Below are 18,740 nucleotides of genomic sequence, written 5' to 3'. Positions count from 1 at the left end.
GTATGTGGCATGGTGCTGGCTCCTGGCCAGGGGCAGACTGTCAGGCACTAAAGAGCTAGGGTTTTGGGGGGTCTCACATCAGAGGTCACATGAAGTCACACCCAATATGGCACCCTCCTGCCACTTGGGCTTAGGCCCTGTCTGCCGGGCCAGGCTGCTTCCTCTGGGGAGACGCCTCCTTGGGCTCTGTCAGAAGTCTCGGGGAGGTCAGGTGTGATTCAGGTCCCTTGACCACAGTCAGTGACCCTGGCCAGGCACACACTGTTCCATTTTGGTAACAGTGACTATCAGTGGCAGATGGATGGGAAATTGGCAAGCCCTCGCTGGGCGTCCTGAAAAGAGACAGATCAGCCAAGCCAACTCAGGGCCGATATTACAGAAGTAACAGTTGAAACTGAAAAGTGGCATAAAAAGATTAGTGAGTGAAGACTTTCAAATTTTTAATTCATACATACTTTATTTCCAAATATTTCTCCCCTTCCCAAAGCAAGCATAAGCAGTAAGAAGGAGCTCAAGTAGGGTAAATAAAATGAGCAGTCTGGACTATTTCCCTCTGCTAGGTGGGTGATTGCCGGCCTTGGATAAAAGCAAACATGTGCCCACTTGTACTGTCATCTTGCCTAGGTGCACGTCCTGCCACTGTGAACGGGCTTTCAGAGGCACGTGTGTGTCCGGGTTGGCTGGAGTCCCCCGGTTCCCTCAGCAGCGGCTCCGGTCGGTTCTAAGGTCAGGAGGTTGTGTCTGCAGGGGAGGCTCGCTGGGCTCATTCCCGATGTCAGCGGATGCCGTGCGAGTCCGCGTCGAGGGCCAGTTCCCAGAGGAGAGCGGTGGGGGCCTGGGGGGTGGTGGGGGGCGAGGTGGAGGGGCTCTCCAGCTGCGGCTGCTGCTGGGCAGGGCTGGCTGCTCGGCGGCCTGATTCCTCACCCACGCTGGGTGGAGGCTGCGGGGTCCCCTGGGGGGCCCTGTGGCACAGGCAGTGCCTCCAGACGCAGAGCGGGAGGTTGAGACTGAGACTCCAGCGGCACATGGGGTGGCGCTGCGTGCTGTTCCTGTGGACAGAGCAGATGGGGGGCAGGCATCCAAGCTGCCTGAGAGCAGTCCTTCCCGGGGGCTTTCCTGCTGCACCCTCCTGCCTGTCCAGGTCCCATAGGGGAGGCTTCTGGGCAAGAAGTCCTCTGTCAGGGGAGCAGTCCCCGGGGAGGGTCAGCCCGGCTCATCCAGGTCGCCCAGGTCGCCATGGTGGAGAAATGGAAGAGAAGAGGAAGTGCTTGATGGAGACCCTGACCTTGGGGCTTCCCCTCTGACCTCTGGTCACAGCTGGGGGGGTGAGGGGGAGGGGCAGGTTGACCTTCCCTTCGTCCACGTGTTTGAGTGTAGTTCATCTCATATCCGTGCCTCAAGCCTACTTGTATCTTAGCCAGAAATCCATCCTCCCTGGACAGAGCCTCCTGCACTCGAGATGCTGGGGGCAGTGGGCACGTCCCGCCTGCCCTCACTTTCATCAATGAAATGGGACTATAATTGCCTCGTGGGTATCATTAGGATGAGATGAAGCGATGTACTGATAGCTGTCTAAGCTAGAGACCTAGTTTAAACATGGTTATCAGTGAATGAAGAAGGCCAGGAAGGGAGCATGAGGGAGCAGAGCCCTCCTTTCTGATGATTCAGATGATGGTAGCATGATTTTTTCTTTTTAAGTGTGGACAGAACCTTGGGAAGCAACTTGGCATCTTCATTCCTAAATCTAACTAAGCACCCTTTAGGCTGCCCTGAGCATTCCTCATCTGTTAGAAAGTTCCTGGAGAGCATTTTCTTTAGTGAGCCATGTGGCCAGTCAGGGCAAACAGTGTCAGCATTTCGCCCTGTTGTAAAATTTTTTGTAGCCCAGAAGATGCTCAAGACCCCTGTGTGCCCACAGAACCGGGGAACTTTCCACTTGCAAACTGTTGTAGCACAGGGCTTGCTCTAATTCACCTCAGAAGAGCAGAAAAGAATGGTAATTTCATTAGTTAGTCCCTCAGGGATCTCTTAGGGGTAAATATCGGCTTAGATTCGATGTGAGTTCTAAATACTGAAAGAAAAGAATGGATTTCTTCATTGCTGGAAAGCCAGTCCCTGCCTCCCACGTGTGACCCAGAGAAACCAGATATAGAAATGACCTGTTGTGTGTAGACCTGGTGGATGAGACACTGTGGGCAGGGTGAGTGGGGGAGGGGGTAGAGGAAACAGAGGCCCCTCGAGGTGGGTCTGTCCACAGGTGCTCACAGGAACGGGCAGTGGGACCCTCTCGGGCACAGGGGCTGCCATCTCTGGATCTTTCAGGGGCTTGGAGGCTCCTCATCCCTTCCTGTCCCAGAACAGCTCTGCTCACCTCTCCCTGCTACCAGCCTCCTAGGCTGACATGGTTTCCACTCCCCAAGACTTCTTGGTCCACAATGGCTTCCAGTCCTGTCTTCCTCCTGGTCCCCCAGGGCCTCCAGGTGCCAGCTTTCCTGCCAGGCCTCACGTGCCCAGGGGCATTGGCCAGCCCTGGACCAGCCATCTCCTGGTTAGCTGCCCACCCCGGTCCCATCAGCTGCGGCCGGGAGAGAGATGGTATAGGGACCCTAGTAAGCACTGTCACCGGGGCAGCGGTAGCTGCATTGGGCAGATGAAGCTACCTGGGAGAACCAGACAACTGTCTAGTAAGGAGAATTAACAAGTCCTGAGCTCGGCTCGAATCACTACTCGGAACTCATAGATTTTACCCCCAATTTAATTTACCCACTGAGGCACACAGTAGGCATTCAATGACAGACAGTGGCCATAGATGCCTCAGTGAGGGTCCCATTTTCCTGGTGAGCTGGTTGGCAAGACCTAACTAACACAGAGAGTCACCTTGGCTTCACTGTCTGCAACAGCTTAACTGAGATCTGTTTTATACACAACGAAATTCTTCCTTTTAAAATGTAAAATTCAGTCATCTTTAGTATATTACCCTGAGTTGTGTGACCACCACAATCTGTTTCAGAATATTTACACCATTCCCCCCAAAATCCCTGTACCCGTCGGCAGTCACTCCCCTTCCTCTGCCTCCCCCAGCCCTAGGCGACCGCTAGCTGTTCTCTGTCTCTACAGGTTTGCCTCTTCTAGGCACTTCACATCCCCGGAATCGCACGACGGTGGCCTTCAGTGTCTGGCTTCTCTCACGTAGCCCGATGCCTCCAAGGTTCATCCGTGTTGCAGCATGAACCGGCTTCATTCCTTTCTGTGGCCAAATAACATTCCACCCTGAGGACAGATGGTCACTCCCTACTTGGCCGGGTAAGTCACCACCGCCCCCGCGCCACCCTTACTCACCTGGTCTGCGAGGGGCCTGACCAGGACATGTAGAGCAGGATGAGGAAGAGAAACAGCACGAAAGCAGCCAGGCTCACCCAGAAGGCGATGACGATCGAGTCTGCGGGAGGGGGACACGCGTCTCCACGTCAGTGAGGGAGATACGGGCCCCCACGTGCTGTGGGAACAGGGCCCTGAGTGTAAGCGTTCCTGGCTGTGACCAGGGAGAAGATGTTTCCATTACCCTTGAGAAGGAACAGGGCAGCAGGGACCTGGCTTTTTCCCTGAGCCACTGGCCACCGGGTCAGCTTAGGGTGGACACTGAGTGGAAAAGAGTAACTGAGATTAGGTGGCATCTCATGGATTTGTTTTATCGGCTGCTCCTGCTGCTCAGAGGATGACTTCCGCTCCCGTCTCTCTCCCTGGGAGGGAGAAGAAAGATCTGTGGGAAACCTCGTGTGGCAGACTGGCCTCCCCTTCCCAGTGAGGGCTGCGGCCCCTACCAGGAGCCTTTCATGACCAGCCCATTGGGGACAGCTTCAGAGACCCCAAGATGAGAGACTTAGAGAAAGGATGTGTGCAGACAATGGTGCCAGCTGGCTCCACGGAGGGCCAGGCCCTTCCCTCTGCAGAGTAGTTAACCGTGGCCCGCCCTGGCCAGCCTGCTCGGGGACGTGGGGAGAGCTGGCCCCTTTCTTGGCGGTGGACAAGGGGCCAGGGGAAACCAGAAAAGACGCTTAGACCTTTCCAGGCCCTGGGTCGAACCTCGCAGGTCAGGAGTGCCTTTTCTCTGGGGCTCCGGTTCAGGAACATTCGGCAAGTTGCTAGGGAACTGCAGCCACCTGACAGTTTTTCTTGGTGGTTGTCTATGGCTGTGGGCACCAAGTACCAGCTCATAATTAGTGTCTGCAAGCATCTCATCCCAGACCCACATGCCCCAGGATGAGATGCCCCCAACCGGGATGTGCTAGGTGCCTACATGTGGGACCAAAGGAGGCTACTAAAGGATGCTAATCAGCAGGTAGGTATTAAGCACCTTTGTGAGCCAGGTCCTGCTGGAGGCTGTTAAGGATTCAGAGCGGGCCAACCTGGCACCCCAGAAACCACTGACACCTTTCCTCTGCCCCTCCTCCCGCAGCGTCCTCCTCGAAACCCCTGTTGTACCAGCAGCGCTAGCCCTGCCCTGCTTTCTGTTCAAAGAGATGTTTTTGTGTTGTATTTAAAGGAAAAGATGTTTATAAATGAGTGGACAAGGGAACAACTGAATGAATGGATGAATCAGTGGAAGATAGAGATTTGTGAGTCATTTGTGGGGTAAACAATGGTATTTGAGTAAAGGGTGTTACCTCCGCCCTCCATGACCCAAGACAGGTAAAGAGAGAAACTGAGACCTTGTAAGAGTTGATCTTAGACCCTAACAGTTAGCGTCCAAGACAGGTAATAAGGAAAAGATGCAGTATTTGCGAAAAGAATCACGAGCTCCTGCCACCTTGTAATCCATCAGCAACTTGGCACTCACACTGCAGAGAGGATGGGACAGCAGAGACCCCCAGGTTGGCTCTCACATTCTCTCCATTTTGTTTCTGAGCTGAGAAGCTGCTGGTGGTGCCCTAGAGCATCGAACTGTTGAAGGGGACATACAGGCTCCTGGGACAGAGGAAATGAGGTTGTTGCTGTCTGTCCTAAGCATAAGGATTTTCAGAAGAAGCCTCTGACTTTCTTAGTCTTTCCTGCCTGCTCACTGTGCATTATTCTCCAATACCTGCTTCAGCTCAACTCCATCCCAAAGAATCATAACTCATTGTATAACCACCAAAGTATGACAGTGTGTATGTTTTCAGAAAATTTGGTTTGCGATTTCACTGGGTAAGGATGTTTCCAATTTCGGCAGACACTGACGCTCTTTTTCCTTCCTAAAAATGAAGCAGGATTTGAGGTCTTTGGCACCTAGGTAAGTTCGTCAGAGCCTTTCAGGAAGCAGCTTCAAAAACTGAGCGGTTGTGATACCCGCTCCCTGTCCCAGGCCCACACTGTCTGTCCCAGCCTTTGGCCATTATCTCCCCAGATACTGAGCTGGAAGTGAGATGACACCTCTCCCTGAGCACGGAGTCTTCAGAGAAGCAAACTTTGAATTTCATCAGACCAAAGAGATCATCAGTAGCCACTAGCTGTTTCCTGTAGTACGTTCTCCTTCATCATGTTGAAAAAGGCATCCAAGAAAATAGTTTTTTTCCTTTTCCTCCTGAAGGTTCAGCCTAAGTGCTTGGAGAGAACATTTTGTTCCAAGGGCAAGAGCTGTCATTCTCCAGTGTTGGAAGTGTTTAAACATCTATGGGCTTGTTTTTACAACCAGGAGCACCAGGCTGGCTTGACAATGAAACTGGTCCAGCCACGGAATACTCCGCTTCCCGCGTGTCGTCTCCCCACCCCTTATTCCTTTCTCCCCCTTCCTCTTCCCTTCCCTCTTCTCCCGAGTCCTAGTAGAAGATTCACCCCAAGAATTTCCCCTTCTTGGGGAATAATAATGGGGTTAAGGACCCTAGGCTCTGGAGGTGGATGGCTCTGAGTTCAAATTCTGACTTTTCCATTTCCTAGCTATGTGAGCTCAGGCAGTCTGGGATTTTTACATCTTTAAATCTGTTCTCCTCATCTGTTAAATGGAGATAACAGAATGTGTTATATGGGCTGTTAGGCAAGTTAAATAAAATAATATGTCTATGCAATGCACGTGGCACGAGTCCTTGTTTAATGGTTGTGAACAATATGTAAGTAGAACTAAAATTATTTCTGTTAAGAGGCTTTGTGGCCCGTGATATCATGACATCCTTCAAGCTCACTACAGTGTAGGCTATGAGTAAAGGTAACTGTGGCGTAGACTGCTGGTCTAATGTCTGCTTTCAGGTGCTTCTGTACTGACAGAAGCCTTCCTAAAGGAGGGCACATGGCTGCCTGGGGTAAAGACTACAATTCCCAGCCACCCTTTCTGCTAGGTATGATCATGTGACAAGGTTCTGGCCAATGAGATGTGAGTGGAGCAGTTACAGGACAGCTTCTAAGAGTCCGTCCTGCAGAGACTGCTGGATTTCTAATTCCTATGTCCCCTCTTACTCCCTTACTTCCTTTCGGTGCCCAGAACATGGATGTGATGGCTAGAGCAAGGCTCGGAACATGGTGATGAGGACACATCCACAAGCCGGTTCCCGAAGATTTCATGGAGTTGACCCACCACCCTACCCTGCAAACTTTTACATGAGAGAGAAACCAACTTTTAGTTTATCTGGTACTCTGTTCATTGTAACCAATTTTCTCTATTTTTAAGAAATGACTTTTTAAATGATCATACCAAAGCTGACAAGTCCAAGGAGGAGGGAAATAGCTTAGTGGTAGAGCACTTGCTTAGCATGTAGAAGTCCTGGGTTCAATCCCCAGTACCTCCATTAAAAAAAAAAAAAAGGCAAATCCAAATGAATGCTAACCTTCAAAATAATTGTCCTCTATCATAGCATCATCTAAATTTTCCTAAAATACATATGTTGATCAAACATTTATAAACATTTATAAATTATTCTTTTGAAATTACCTTCAAGGACACACACACACACACACACACACATCCCAATTTTGCTGCTTTATGAGAGCATAATTTATTTTTGACACCCAGGTGGTATCAATCAGCTTCTTTTCATTCACATGATTGGTTTCTGGGTCATTTTTAACTATTTCCCAGCAGCAAATCCACCCTCAAAAGAAATACATAATTTATTACTGTGGACATTTCATAGAACATGTCAGGCCACACAAGCCAGTTCCAAAGGAAGAGATCCAAGCAGTTTTTGAGCAATGACAGACTCATTCAAGTGTAGCACCTCTTCAAGGGGCTACCTTGGTGGAAATTTATTCCAAGGTAAAACATTCTCGTACCTTTGTTTAAAAATCACTTTCACTGCTTAGATCACACCCACGGCACTGACCATTTGGTGAAGACTTAGACATCATAATTAAAGTTGTAACCTGAGCTTGATCGCTCTGAACAAGAGAGAAGACTTAAATACATAGGTCCTTTGTCCAGTCTTTACACTGAAGTCTCTGTATTCAGAAGAGGTTGGTTCATGGGGTGTTTTTATTCTTTCTCTCCCAGCTGTCGGGGCAGCAGATGAGCAGACTGCCTCATTACTGAAGCTGCCAGAGGCAGTGTGTCAGCAGAAGTCAGTATGGGCTCTGACAGATTCCTCCCCATCCATAATTAAAGGAAAAAAAACATATTGACCTGAGAGGTAAATAATACAGCAGCAACACCAGGCATGGCCGGAGGGAAATCAGTCCATCTTGCTGCGCCCAGCAGTGGGGGCACTAGTGTGGTATCCAGGTACCCGTCATATTAAAATCATGTGTATTGCCGCTGTAAGATTGGAACATAGGACTGTTTTTCTCCTAAGCTTAGCCTCTGAAAAGGGAACAGCTGGAAGGTCAAACATAATTAGTCTGTTTAGCCAGGACCTCAGGAAACAGATTTGCATTTTCGACCTTCTGGATGGCAGTGGGGAGATTCTTAACCTTTTCTGTGAAACAGTAGCCACATCTGAAAATCACAGGGGTCACAATCCTTGTGAAGCCCCTGTAACAAAATCACACCAGATTCCAAGCCACCCATGGGAAAGGGCAACCCACAGCCTTCAACTCAGCACCGAACGCTCATAAAAATATATCTAAATCCCTAGATGTTTCCAATTATCTGCCCAACCGTCATGGAATAAATTCCATTGTATGGGCATGAATACAAAAATCTTAAAAATCCCTCCTGCTTGTTAGGTTAGCACATGAGCCTGGGTATTTTTACTTCTATTTTTGTCTCCTTCTTTACTCAGCACAGGAGTTGAAGCCCGCCTGGCCTTCCCTATGTCAACCAGCTGCTTCAGGTGACCTTCTAGTGAGATGATCTGAGAGAGCTTTGCCTCTTTATCTCACCCGAAAGCATTCCGAGCATCCTTCTGTCTTTGATGTGCACCTCTGCAGAGACCTGGGATGTGATGCTTTCTGATTTGTTTGACGGGTTGGACACCCAACCCAGAGGAACTGGCAAAGAGAGAAAGTCGCATTTGTCAGCGAAGAAGGTCACCTTCCTGTGGCTGACCTCTGTCCACCCTCACCTGCACTCATGCTTACCTTTCCCTACCTTCAAAGCCAAGTGACAGAGCATCCAAGACTGCCCGATGCTGCCTTTTGTTGATTAGTCAGAGAAAACCAAAGGGACACAGTGATAACAGTAGCCCAGAGTGAGGATGAGGGAGGTTTCTGTTTTTGCAGATTTTTTAGCCTTTTTCTTTTTTAGTGAACTTATTTGAACTCAAATACTGAGGACAAAAGTAGGCAAGACATCTTTACTTAACACACAGCAGTGGAAGAAGTTCTTCTCTCCCCAGGTCATTACTTATAAGAGCAAAATCCTAGAAACATCCTATATATTCAGAGACACAAATTTCTAGACCACTGTGCAGCTTATTTACAAGGTTTTTGTGAAAGAATATTTAACAACATGGGAAAACAAGATATTGTGAGGTCGATAAGAGCAGAGTACAAAATAGCACATAGAGCCAGGTCCTATCTGAAATATATTTAGGAGACAGGATGTCATAGTAAACTCTCTGTGTCTGCTTCAGCTGATGTCCAAGACAAAGGTGCTGCTATGGACTGAATGTCTGGGCCCTTCCCGCTCCAATTCTCATGTGGAAGCCCTAATCCCCAGTGTGATGGTATTTGGAGGTGGGGCCGTTGAGAGGTGATTAGGTTTAGAAGAGGTCATGAGGGTGGAGCCCCTTGTTGGGAATAGCGCCCTTATACTAAGAGAAAGAGATACACATACACACTTTCTCTCTCCGTTTGCACAAAGGGAAGGCTGTGTGAGCGCACAAAGGGAAGGCTGTGTGAGCACACAATGAGAAGGGGGCCACCTACAAGCCGGGAAGCAAGCCCTCACCAGACAGTGAGTCTGTGGCCACCTTGATCTTGGACTTCCAGCCCCCCAAAACTGTGAGAAATAATTGCTTGTTGTTTAAGCCATCCAGCCTGTGCTATCTTGTTATGGCAGCCTGAGTAGACTGAGGCGGATGTTGACTACTTAAAATCTGATTTAGTGATGCTTAACTCTAAAGAATTTTCTTTAGGGACAGTAGACAATATTCAGAGTCCACCACACCCCTCACCTTGCAGGAGAGGGCAGTTGGCGCCCTGCCCTTGAGTCAGTGGGGCTGCCCCAGGGCCTTGCCTATGTGTCTGATGCACACGTCCCAGCCTGCGGACCCGTGAGAAGTACATTTCAGCTGTTTACAATCCATCCAGTCTATGGCATTTTGTTGTAGCAGTCTGAATAGACTGACAGGCTGCTGGAACAAAATACCACGTCTGGATAATTTAAACAACAGACTTTTATTCTCTCACAGTTGTGGAATTCTGGATGCTCGAAGTCCAAGATCAGTGTCAGCAGGGTCGGTTTCTTCTGAGGCCTCCTTCCTCAGCCTGCAGATGGCGCCTTCTCGCTAGGTCCTCACGTGGTCGTCCCTCGGGGTGTGTGTCTGTGTGTGTGTGTGTTCTAAGCTCCCCTTACAAGGACACCGGTCATTTTGGGTTAAGGCCCATCCCAATGACCTCATTTTAACTTAATTACCTCTAGAAAGGCCTTGTCTCCATATGCAGTCACATTCTGGAGTACTGGGGGTTAGGACTTCGACAAAGGACTGGAGGCAGGAGGACATGATTCAGCCCGTGACACCAAGGAAGAACAAAGTGGGATGGGGTTCAGACCTCCCTGGAGGAGATGTGGTCTGGCCAATGGATGGCAGAAAAGTTGGCTGGTTTAGTCAGGTCTGAGCTGGCCTGGAGCTCCTGCACAAACCACACACAAACCATGCATACTCCAGAGCCCCAGCCTTGAGGGGAAGGGATGGAGACGTGAGGGGGGAGCTGGCTGGTGGGGGCTCTAGGAGGCGCAGCCCCTCTGTGTGTGACCCGGTCCTCAACAGGCTACAGCTGGCCCAGGGGCTTTGGTTTCTGTGTTGAGATGGCCACAGAGAGATTACCACTATGCCGAGGCTGCACGATCTTAGAGGGACCAGATTCTGCGCCAGGGCCCAGGGCTGGTTCCACCAGACGTACCCACACCCTCACTGCTGACCTCTCCCCCTCCCCGCCCACCACCCTCTTGCAGAAGATGCCTCTCCAGAACCCTTTCCTGAGAAGGCCTAACATGTGCTCACTTTAAAGGAATTCTGTCATTGGTCACAGAGCACATTTTGAAAGATTCATTCAGAGCCAAGAGGCAATAAATTAATAACTGATGGAAATATTCATCATAAAAATTAATGCATGCAGTAGCTGCCCACTTCACATGTACTTACTCATTCATTCATTCCACAAAGACCTATGGTGTGCCTACTGTGTGCTAGCCACTGGTCGGGAGCTGAGGAGAGAGAGAGAGATGGCTGAAGTTTCCTGCCCTGCTGGGTCTGGCATCGTGGTGAGAATCTGCCCCCAATCTGCCAAGTGTGCTGGGAAGAGTCCTGAGGCGTCGGAGCTGGAATGTAGGTCCCGGCTCTGTAAGTATCTCACGGGGTGACATTAAGCAGGTCACTCGGCCCCTCTGTGCCCTTGTTCCCCTACGTACTTCCACCTTCGCATCTGTAACACCAGGGCACAGGGGAGGGATCTGTTCAACTGCATGCTTCCAGCCCCAGCCTGTGGCCGTCTCCTGCCCAGATCTCACCACTTCCCTACCCACCCTCACATTTCTATGTTCACCAGAGTGAGACCCTTAGCAAGCAAACTGGACCTTGTCTCTTCCCTGCTTAACAATTTGAAACGACCCCCCACAGCTTCCTGGGGTCCTCAGAAGCACAGCCTCTGTCACTTTTCCCAAAACACCCTTCCGGACGCACGTCCTTTATGCACAGGAGTGTAACTGTTCTCTACCCTGCGCCCGCCCTCCGTGTAGCAGGCAAATTCAACCTTTTGGACTCAGCTTTCCCGAGTCTTCCCTGGGAAGCCTTCCTTCACCTCTTACTTCTCTCTAAGGATGTCCTTCCCTGTGCTCTGTTGGCAAATTTTGCAAATCTCCAGCCTAATGTCATGAGCTGAGTAACTGTTTATTCACGATCAGTGTGTCCCACCCGATGGGACCTTGAGGATAAACAGTGACCTGCTCGATTGCTTCCTCAAGCCAGTGTCATCTACAAAAAGGGCCTATTAGACAAAAAGACACTTCAGGGACATCACCAGATGCAGCCCATCAGCATGGAGCGGACAACAGTTCTCACACACATTTGGGGAAAATTGGAGAATTGGGTATTAGATGATACTAGGAAATAATTACTGAAATCTTTAGATGTACTGTTATGTTCTAACTTTTAATAGTTTCCTAAGTTTGGTAGAGGAATGTTATGATGTCTGTAACCTACTTGGATTATCGATTATCTATGATCACAAAATGGGTAATAATAGTAATAAAATAGCTATTGCAAAAAAATTGAGGACATGGATTTAGTCTTTTTGCTTTTGTACCGCCAGCTCCCAGTGCAGAGTCTGGCCTGTAATGGATAGTCACAGAATTTTGATTGTTTAATTATTCATGAGTAACATCCAGAAGGTGGGAAAATGTGTGGAGTGTTTCTGGTCTACTGTGGAAGTGGGTCTCATGCAACAGAATGAAAACAAAATTGACAGTGCCTAATTTCAGAAGGACTAACAAGAGGGAAGGGGAAACTTAGACCTATTGGGAAAGGAAGGGGCAGGGAAATGAGCAAAAGGCCTGTGGTTGAGCCTGGAGTCTCTCCTATGCAGGGACGCCGTGAAAAGTTACACATGTTGTGCACTGCCTGAATGGGTTGTGATTAGCTGTGTGCCCAGAGAAGGAGCTTTTTCCTAATTTTCTCTGCCTGATGGGATAGCGCAGCCCTATTACTATGTCTGTGGGGCTTGTGGAAGAAGAGGAGAATCAAGATGACCATTTGATGTTCCTGGGTGCCCTGGTATGCATCTGTGGGACAGTCCTTGGCAAACCTAGAAGGTTGGTTACCCTAAGGGGAGTGCAACAAGGGGAAGAAAAGGTTGTGGAGCTGGAAATGAAGATGGAGAGAGACAGAAAGCAGGGGGAAGAAGGAAGTAAACTTGTAGGTTGATGTTTTCTAAAGTTGCAAGAACATGGAGTTATTATCACCAGCTGACGACAGAACTTCCAGCAAGCTCAGCATCCTGTCCTCCCTCCATTGGAGAGGATGGCCACTTGCCCACCCACTGGGCCCAGCCTGATACAATTACAGACAGGCCCAGGGAAGAGGGAGGGGACTCAAGTAAGTTCTCAGTTTGCTCACAGCAGCTCCGGGAAGGAGTTATTGCAAATACTACACAGAGTAGGAGACTAATTGTAAATGGGTGTATAGGTGTGTGTACGTGCAAAAACAGACTTACCATATGACCCAGCAATTCCACTCCTGGGCATATATCCAGAGAAAAAAATAATTTGAAAAGATACATGCACCCAATGTTTACAGCAACACTATTTACAATACCCAAGACATGGAAGCAACCTGAATGTCCATCGACTGACGACTGGATAAAGAAGATGTGATACACACACACACACACACAGGAATACTACTTGGCCATGAAAAAGAATGAAATAATGCCATTTGCAGCAACATGGATGGACTTGGAGATCATCATACCAAATGAAGTCAGTCAGACAGAAAGACAAATATTAGGTGATATCATTTATATGTGGAATCTAAAAAATAGTACAAATGAACTTATTTACAAAACAGAAACAGACACAGACATAGAAAGAGGGGGAGGGATAAACTAGGAGTATAGGATTAACGGACATGCACTACTGTATATGAAACAAATAAACAACAAGGATTTTCTGTATGGCCCAGAGAGCTGTATTCGATGTCTTATAATAAGCTATTATGGAAAAGAATCAGAAAAAAGAATACATATATATGTATAACCGAATCACTTTGCTGTACAATCGGAACTAATACAATATTATAAAGCAACCATAGTTTAATTTAAAAAAAAAAAGACTGCCTTGAATTTTTAACCCTTCTCCCATTGGAACACATCTCATTCCCTCCTCCTGAATTTGGCCCGGCCGTCCCAATTTATTTGCCCAAAGTCACAGGGCTAGTAAGTGGCTGAGCTCAGATGCGAATTACAGCCGACAGCCTCGGGAGTCCACATCCACAGCCTCTACACAGCCGCTGCCCCGGAGCCAGTCTCCCAGAATGAAACAGGCAAATGCCTATTCAAGGCGTAAACACCCTGGTGGGGGGGGGGGGGATTTTTGTCTAGCACCAAACATCTTTTCCAGAGACAAGAGAAATTAAATTCGGATAAGACACGAGGCCTGTGATGTGTGAGGGACAGATGGAAATAAAGGCACCCTCTCCCGTGGGTGTCGAAGATGCCTGACACCGGGGGCTGGATGTAACGTGGTATCTGAGAGCTCCTGTAATACAGTTAGAATCAACTTCCTAACACACAAAGATACTTTTGAGACACTTAAGATGGATTTCTTGATAAAGTTTAATTTATTGGAGTGGGGGGAGTTCCAAGAAGCTAGTTGAGTTTTTTAAAATTATAGATGTCACGTTTTCCATTGTCTGTATGAAAATATGGGGGAGAGCCACTTTGTGTGTCCCCTGAGATGTGTAACTTGGATAACTTCTATCAAAGCACCACTGGATGTTTACTCTTCATAGGAGGGACCCAGTGAGTGGCCCCTCCCTGTGGGTGTCAAAAGCCCCCAACATCTAGGTTGTCTGGAGGGCCAGTGACTGGCATCTGAAGCAAGCTTCCTCTCTAAAAGGGTCTTTACTGGGTTTGAGAATTTGGGGAGGAGTTTCTTATTGAACCCGATTTCTGGGCTCACCGGGTATAAACTTCCAACTCTGGTTCATGTGTGCAAGAAAGATCATCTGCAACCTCACACACAGTTTAGAGAACACAAGACATTTTTCCCAGAAATGGAAGTTGTTTAGTGGGTAAGGGTGGTGGGGGCAGAAGATTGAGATTGTTGGTCCTAAGATTCTAAAGTTGCAAAGGGACCCCCCCACCCAAAGCCTCAGGGAGGAGTTTTGAAACCCAGGTTATGGTCAGGCGGCATGTCACACAAAAGGAGGGAAGTGTCTCAAGCTGAGCCAGGATTTTATTTAATCAAGTTAATTTTTTAAAAGTCTTTCCTGACTGCAGACCTACATGTTGTTGTCCAGATCAAGACATATCCTGAAGTTCTGGACTTGTGATAATATATACATGAGAGTGGGCTTTTATTTCAAACCTGCCACTTTATGCCTGTTCCTATATGTCTTCCTTACTGTGAGCTGTATGTGCAAAAATCTGCATTTTAATTTCATGATCATATACCTTGTATCAGAAAACACACGAAAACTATTGTCCCGTCCAAAAGCTCTGCTGCAGTGCTGGGACAGTAAGTCCTCAGCAAACAAGGATGGGCACCTCAAGTTCTGGAAGTTGTCAATGAAACTGGAAACAGAAATACTTCCTAATCAGACGTTCTAAAAGACTTTCACGAAGGGTCCTGCCAGGGATCTGCCTCCTTTTATTAAATACTAACATCTGAGTGAACTTCAGTTCTGAGCTGGGGTGTAATAGACTATCTTTCTTTTCATACGAGAAGCATCTCATTCCTTCTAAAAACTGCGTTTATTCTTTGACGGACACATTGCATGACCGTAGTGAAATGCCAAAGCATCCCAGACTTTGGGACAGGCAGAGAGGATGCGCTCCTGGGACTGAAACTTTGTTTCTGTTTTATTTTGTTTTGTTTTTCATGCTCATTTCCTCAGCTTACTTGTTATCTTGCCTGAGTAGCTGGAAAAATGCGAGAAGATTGCTCACGAAGTACCAAGTTACTCAAGAGATAAAGACTGAGCAGGGAAGATGAGGGAAAGGATGTTAACTCGTGCGATTGTCCGTCCCGAGACCGTGAAGAAGATTAAACATCGGTGGGTACTTAAATAGGAGTTAGTGAGTCATACATCTGAGGAGTGGACATAATGACTCTCTCTCTCTCACATGTGCACAGAGTCAATAGAAAACTCAAAATCTACAATTTGAAGAAACTTACTCAGCTCACTGGAACCCTAGAAAAATCAAACTCTATTAAGAAATCTATCTTACCGGTCTATTCTGCTCCCATAGCGTATTTTTTACTTTCTCAGGGGGTTTGTTCCAAACTTATTACTGAGGATAACAGGTGTCACCCTCCTTTCACCTGTAGCCATGAATCCGGGGGCACGTCCCGGCTTCCCCATGATGCCTGCCGGAGTTCACAAGTGAATGGAGGGAAGTTGTTTGGGCCAAACCCCAGCCTCTGCCTGGCTGGCTTCCCCAGTTCAAGGACTCACGTTTGTTGGCTTTCAGCTTCTTCTCATCCACAGGAATGAGGTCCAAGTAGTCCATGTAGTATTCGTAGCTGTAGTACGCGGCGGAGGCGTTGGTCCTGTTGGCCATGCCTGCGGCGCTGGGAGGAGGCACCTCGGAGCCGCCCCAAGCTCTACCAGGAGATCGCCCAGCAGATTTCTGTAAAAATCATCCAAGTGTGTCTGTGGGTCTCCAGGCTCAAGGCCTGCCCACTTATCGGAGCTGTTGGGCTAGGAGAAAGGTCAGGGGGGTGTGCCTGACATCTTCAGTGTGCAAGCAGAGTGTTCCATACCGCCCGGCTTGACGGGACTCCAAGACAAACAGATCCGCGAGGTGGGAGCCTGAGGTCCCAGCGCAGGTCCAGGTTGGCCCTCAGCTTTCAGATAGGAAAACAGATCCCCCTGGGCCTCGTGAAAGACAAGATGTGAACTAGGGGTAGAAAGGACAATCACTTTTGGCCTTAAATACTTAATAACTTAGGAAAACCAAATCAAACGACCGGCAGCGCCCTTGACTTATATTAAAGCAGTTCTTGCTGCTATTAAGCAACCAGTACAGCTCACTGGCTTAGATTCATTATTCGAGGGCAGAAATTGAGTGATGTCGGCCCTGAACTTACAACCCCTCTCATGCAATACACATCACCAATTAATTAAACCAAAAGAACTCCCTGTTCCAATTGAGCACACCTCCCAGCTTTTATAGGATCCCCCAAGAACCAACAAGCCAGCAGCCTCTGTTCAGACTGGAGAGGCTGTTTTGCGGGCCAAGATCCCACATGGATTGCACTCTGGGGAAATAGGGCCCCAGGGTTCACCAGCCCTTGGCTGACGACAAGGACTCCAAGTCTTCTAAGAGCACAGATGCAATCAAGAGAAACATTTCAAATATTTCGAATGAGTAGGACTAAATGTGAGAGGAGCCCTAGAATTTAGCCTTTGAGAATTAGTTATGAAATATACCAATTTTCTAGAGTTCTTGATTCAGGTCTACACTACCAGAGTACAGCTGGGCACTGATAGTGTAGACGGCGAACCCAGATAACTTCAGGCCCTCTGCTGGTTTTGATCCAGTGCCCCCAAGCCTGCTGAGCCTGAGGCATTTCTTGGGGACCCCTCCCTCTGAACTGAACCAAGGTGGTTCAGTTGATTGGAAAGGGAGAAATGAGCTCCAGGGTTTCCAAAGTTGGGGTGGGGTAGCAGGGGGAAGATCCACTTGAAAAGACACTCTGTACGCCATGCACATAGCTGTGCACCTCCGATGTTGCTGTAGACACAGCTGTGCACATGCCACCCAGGAGTACTTGGTTAAGGGACAGTGCAGGGGGGCGGGTATAGCTCAGTGGTAGAACAGTGCTTACCATGCATAAAGTCCTGGGTTCCATCCCCAGTACCTCCATCAAAAAAAAAAAAAAAATAGGACATGGAGTGTAAGGGACATGGGGATGGATTCTGGAGCCAGACTGCCTCCTTCAAATCCTGTCTCTTCCTCTTCACAGCAGTGTGGCCATGAACAAGTGACTTAGCCTCTCTCAGTGGGTTTTTCTCAGCTGTGAGATGGGCATGACCACAGCATGTGTCTGCTGGGGAGCTGGGGAGGACAAATGGGGACAGCCAGGTACAGTACTGACAGCAGCCCTGACCGTAGGAGGTGCCCATAAATATGAGCTGTTATTGTCACCTGCCAGCAAATGCGCCTTTCCTTCCATCTCATCATCTTCTTTTCTCATTTCTCACCCTCCAACAAGCCCATCTTCTCGTCCACCTCTACTTTCACCCCATCTGTCTTAATCCATTCCATCCCTTTCTGTGCATAATGTCAACCTAGGATACATATGAATTCCTTCTATTTCTTGCCTTAACTGTTCATGTTCTCCAGCCCTCTGTTTGCCCTTATTGAAGAACCTCTAGTAAAAATCTCCCAATCTTCAGCTACCATCGTCATCCACCAGCATGCACCCACGTGCATGCACACACACAATATTTTCCAGAAAGTTGACTGGCTTATTCAGTCTTACCCATCCAATTAGTGACTGAGTCCAGATTGGAATCAAGTCTCCCAACTCCCAGTCTAATGAGTTCCCCTTGGCACCAGGCAGTCTTCAAAAATGTGGCTCATAAAAAGCAGCTGGCAAGGAACATTGCGTTCGTAAGACACAGACATGGTTACAAGGAGGGAGAAGGGACAGGGACTCTTCAACTGGGACTTGAAGGTCAAATGCATTGACCTAGACTAGACTATTAGCAGCAGAGACATGTGACCAAAGAGGGGTTCAGTTTCAAGGCTGAATGAGATCTGGTTGATAAGAAGATAGATACAGGATCTCTGACTTTTCAGGATGTGTCGAAGTAGAAACAATTATGCTACTAGCTCTCCCTTAATTGGGGTTGTATATATTTTTATACTTTTAAGCAAGTATCTGACCAAGTCACTACAATTTCTTCCTAAACTTAGAAGGTTGGAAGGTTGGAGTAATGGGGATTGGCAAAATTGGCAGGTGGAGGACAGCTGACTCAAGCGGGAAAATGGGCCCCCTCCGCCAATATCTAAATCTTCCTATTCGGCTCCTTCATGTTTAAATTCCCCATGGCCCAAGACAACTTCTCTGATCCTGCCAGGCCCCAGTGACTTACCCTCCCCTCAACTCCAATCACGCAGATTTATCACCACTACCACCCTTTAAAGAAATATTTTAAAATTGTGGTGTAACTTACAATAAATTAAACACATATGTCTTAACAGATATAGCTTGATGAATCACACATATGCGTATACACACATGTAACCATCATCCAGATCAAAATATAGAGCATTTCAGTGCCCGAGCAGGCTTCCTCAGGTCCTTCCTGGTGGAGTCCTGTCCCCCATCCCCCCATAAACATCAAAGAAACCACTTTTCTGACCTCTGTCATCACAGATTAGTTTTGCATAGTTTTAAGCCTCACTTAGATCTAATCATGCAATACAATATATACTCTTTTGTATCT

At 48.1% G+C, this 18,740-nt stretch overlaps 1 protein-coding gene across 1 annotated transcript; it reads right to left on the bottom strand.

The window, feature by feature from the left end:
• Nucleotides 1-459: 459 nt before the first annotated feature.
• On the bottom strand, nucleotides 460-16,002 carry MRAP (melanocortin 2 receptor accessory protein). The gene is given in 4 exon segments (XM_010991631.3): nucleotides 460-945; nucleotides 947-1,049; nucleotides 3,340-3,439; nucleotides 15,738-16,002. Coding segments are annotated over 4 exon segments (555 nt in total). The 5' UTR covers nucleotides 15,844-16,002; the 3' UTR covers nucleotides 460-699.
• Between the last annotated feature and the right edge of the window lie 2,738 nt (nucleotides 16,003-18,740).

Source organism: Camelus dromedarius, chromosome 2 (assembly GCF_036321535.1).
Source record: "Camelus dromedarius isolate mCamDro1 chromosome 2, mCamDro1.pat, whole genome shotgun sequence".
In the NCBI taxonomy this organism is placed as follows: domain Eukaryota; kingdom Metazoa; phylum Chordata; class Mammalia; order Artiodactyla; family Camelidae; genus Camelus; species Camelus dromedarius.
This window is presented reverse-complemented; position numbering and strand designations above follow the sequence as displayed.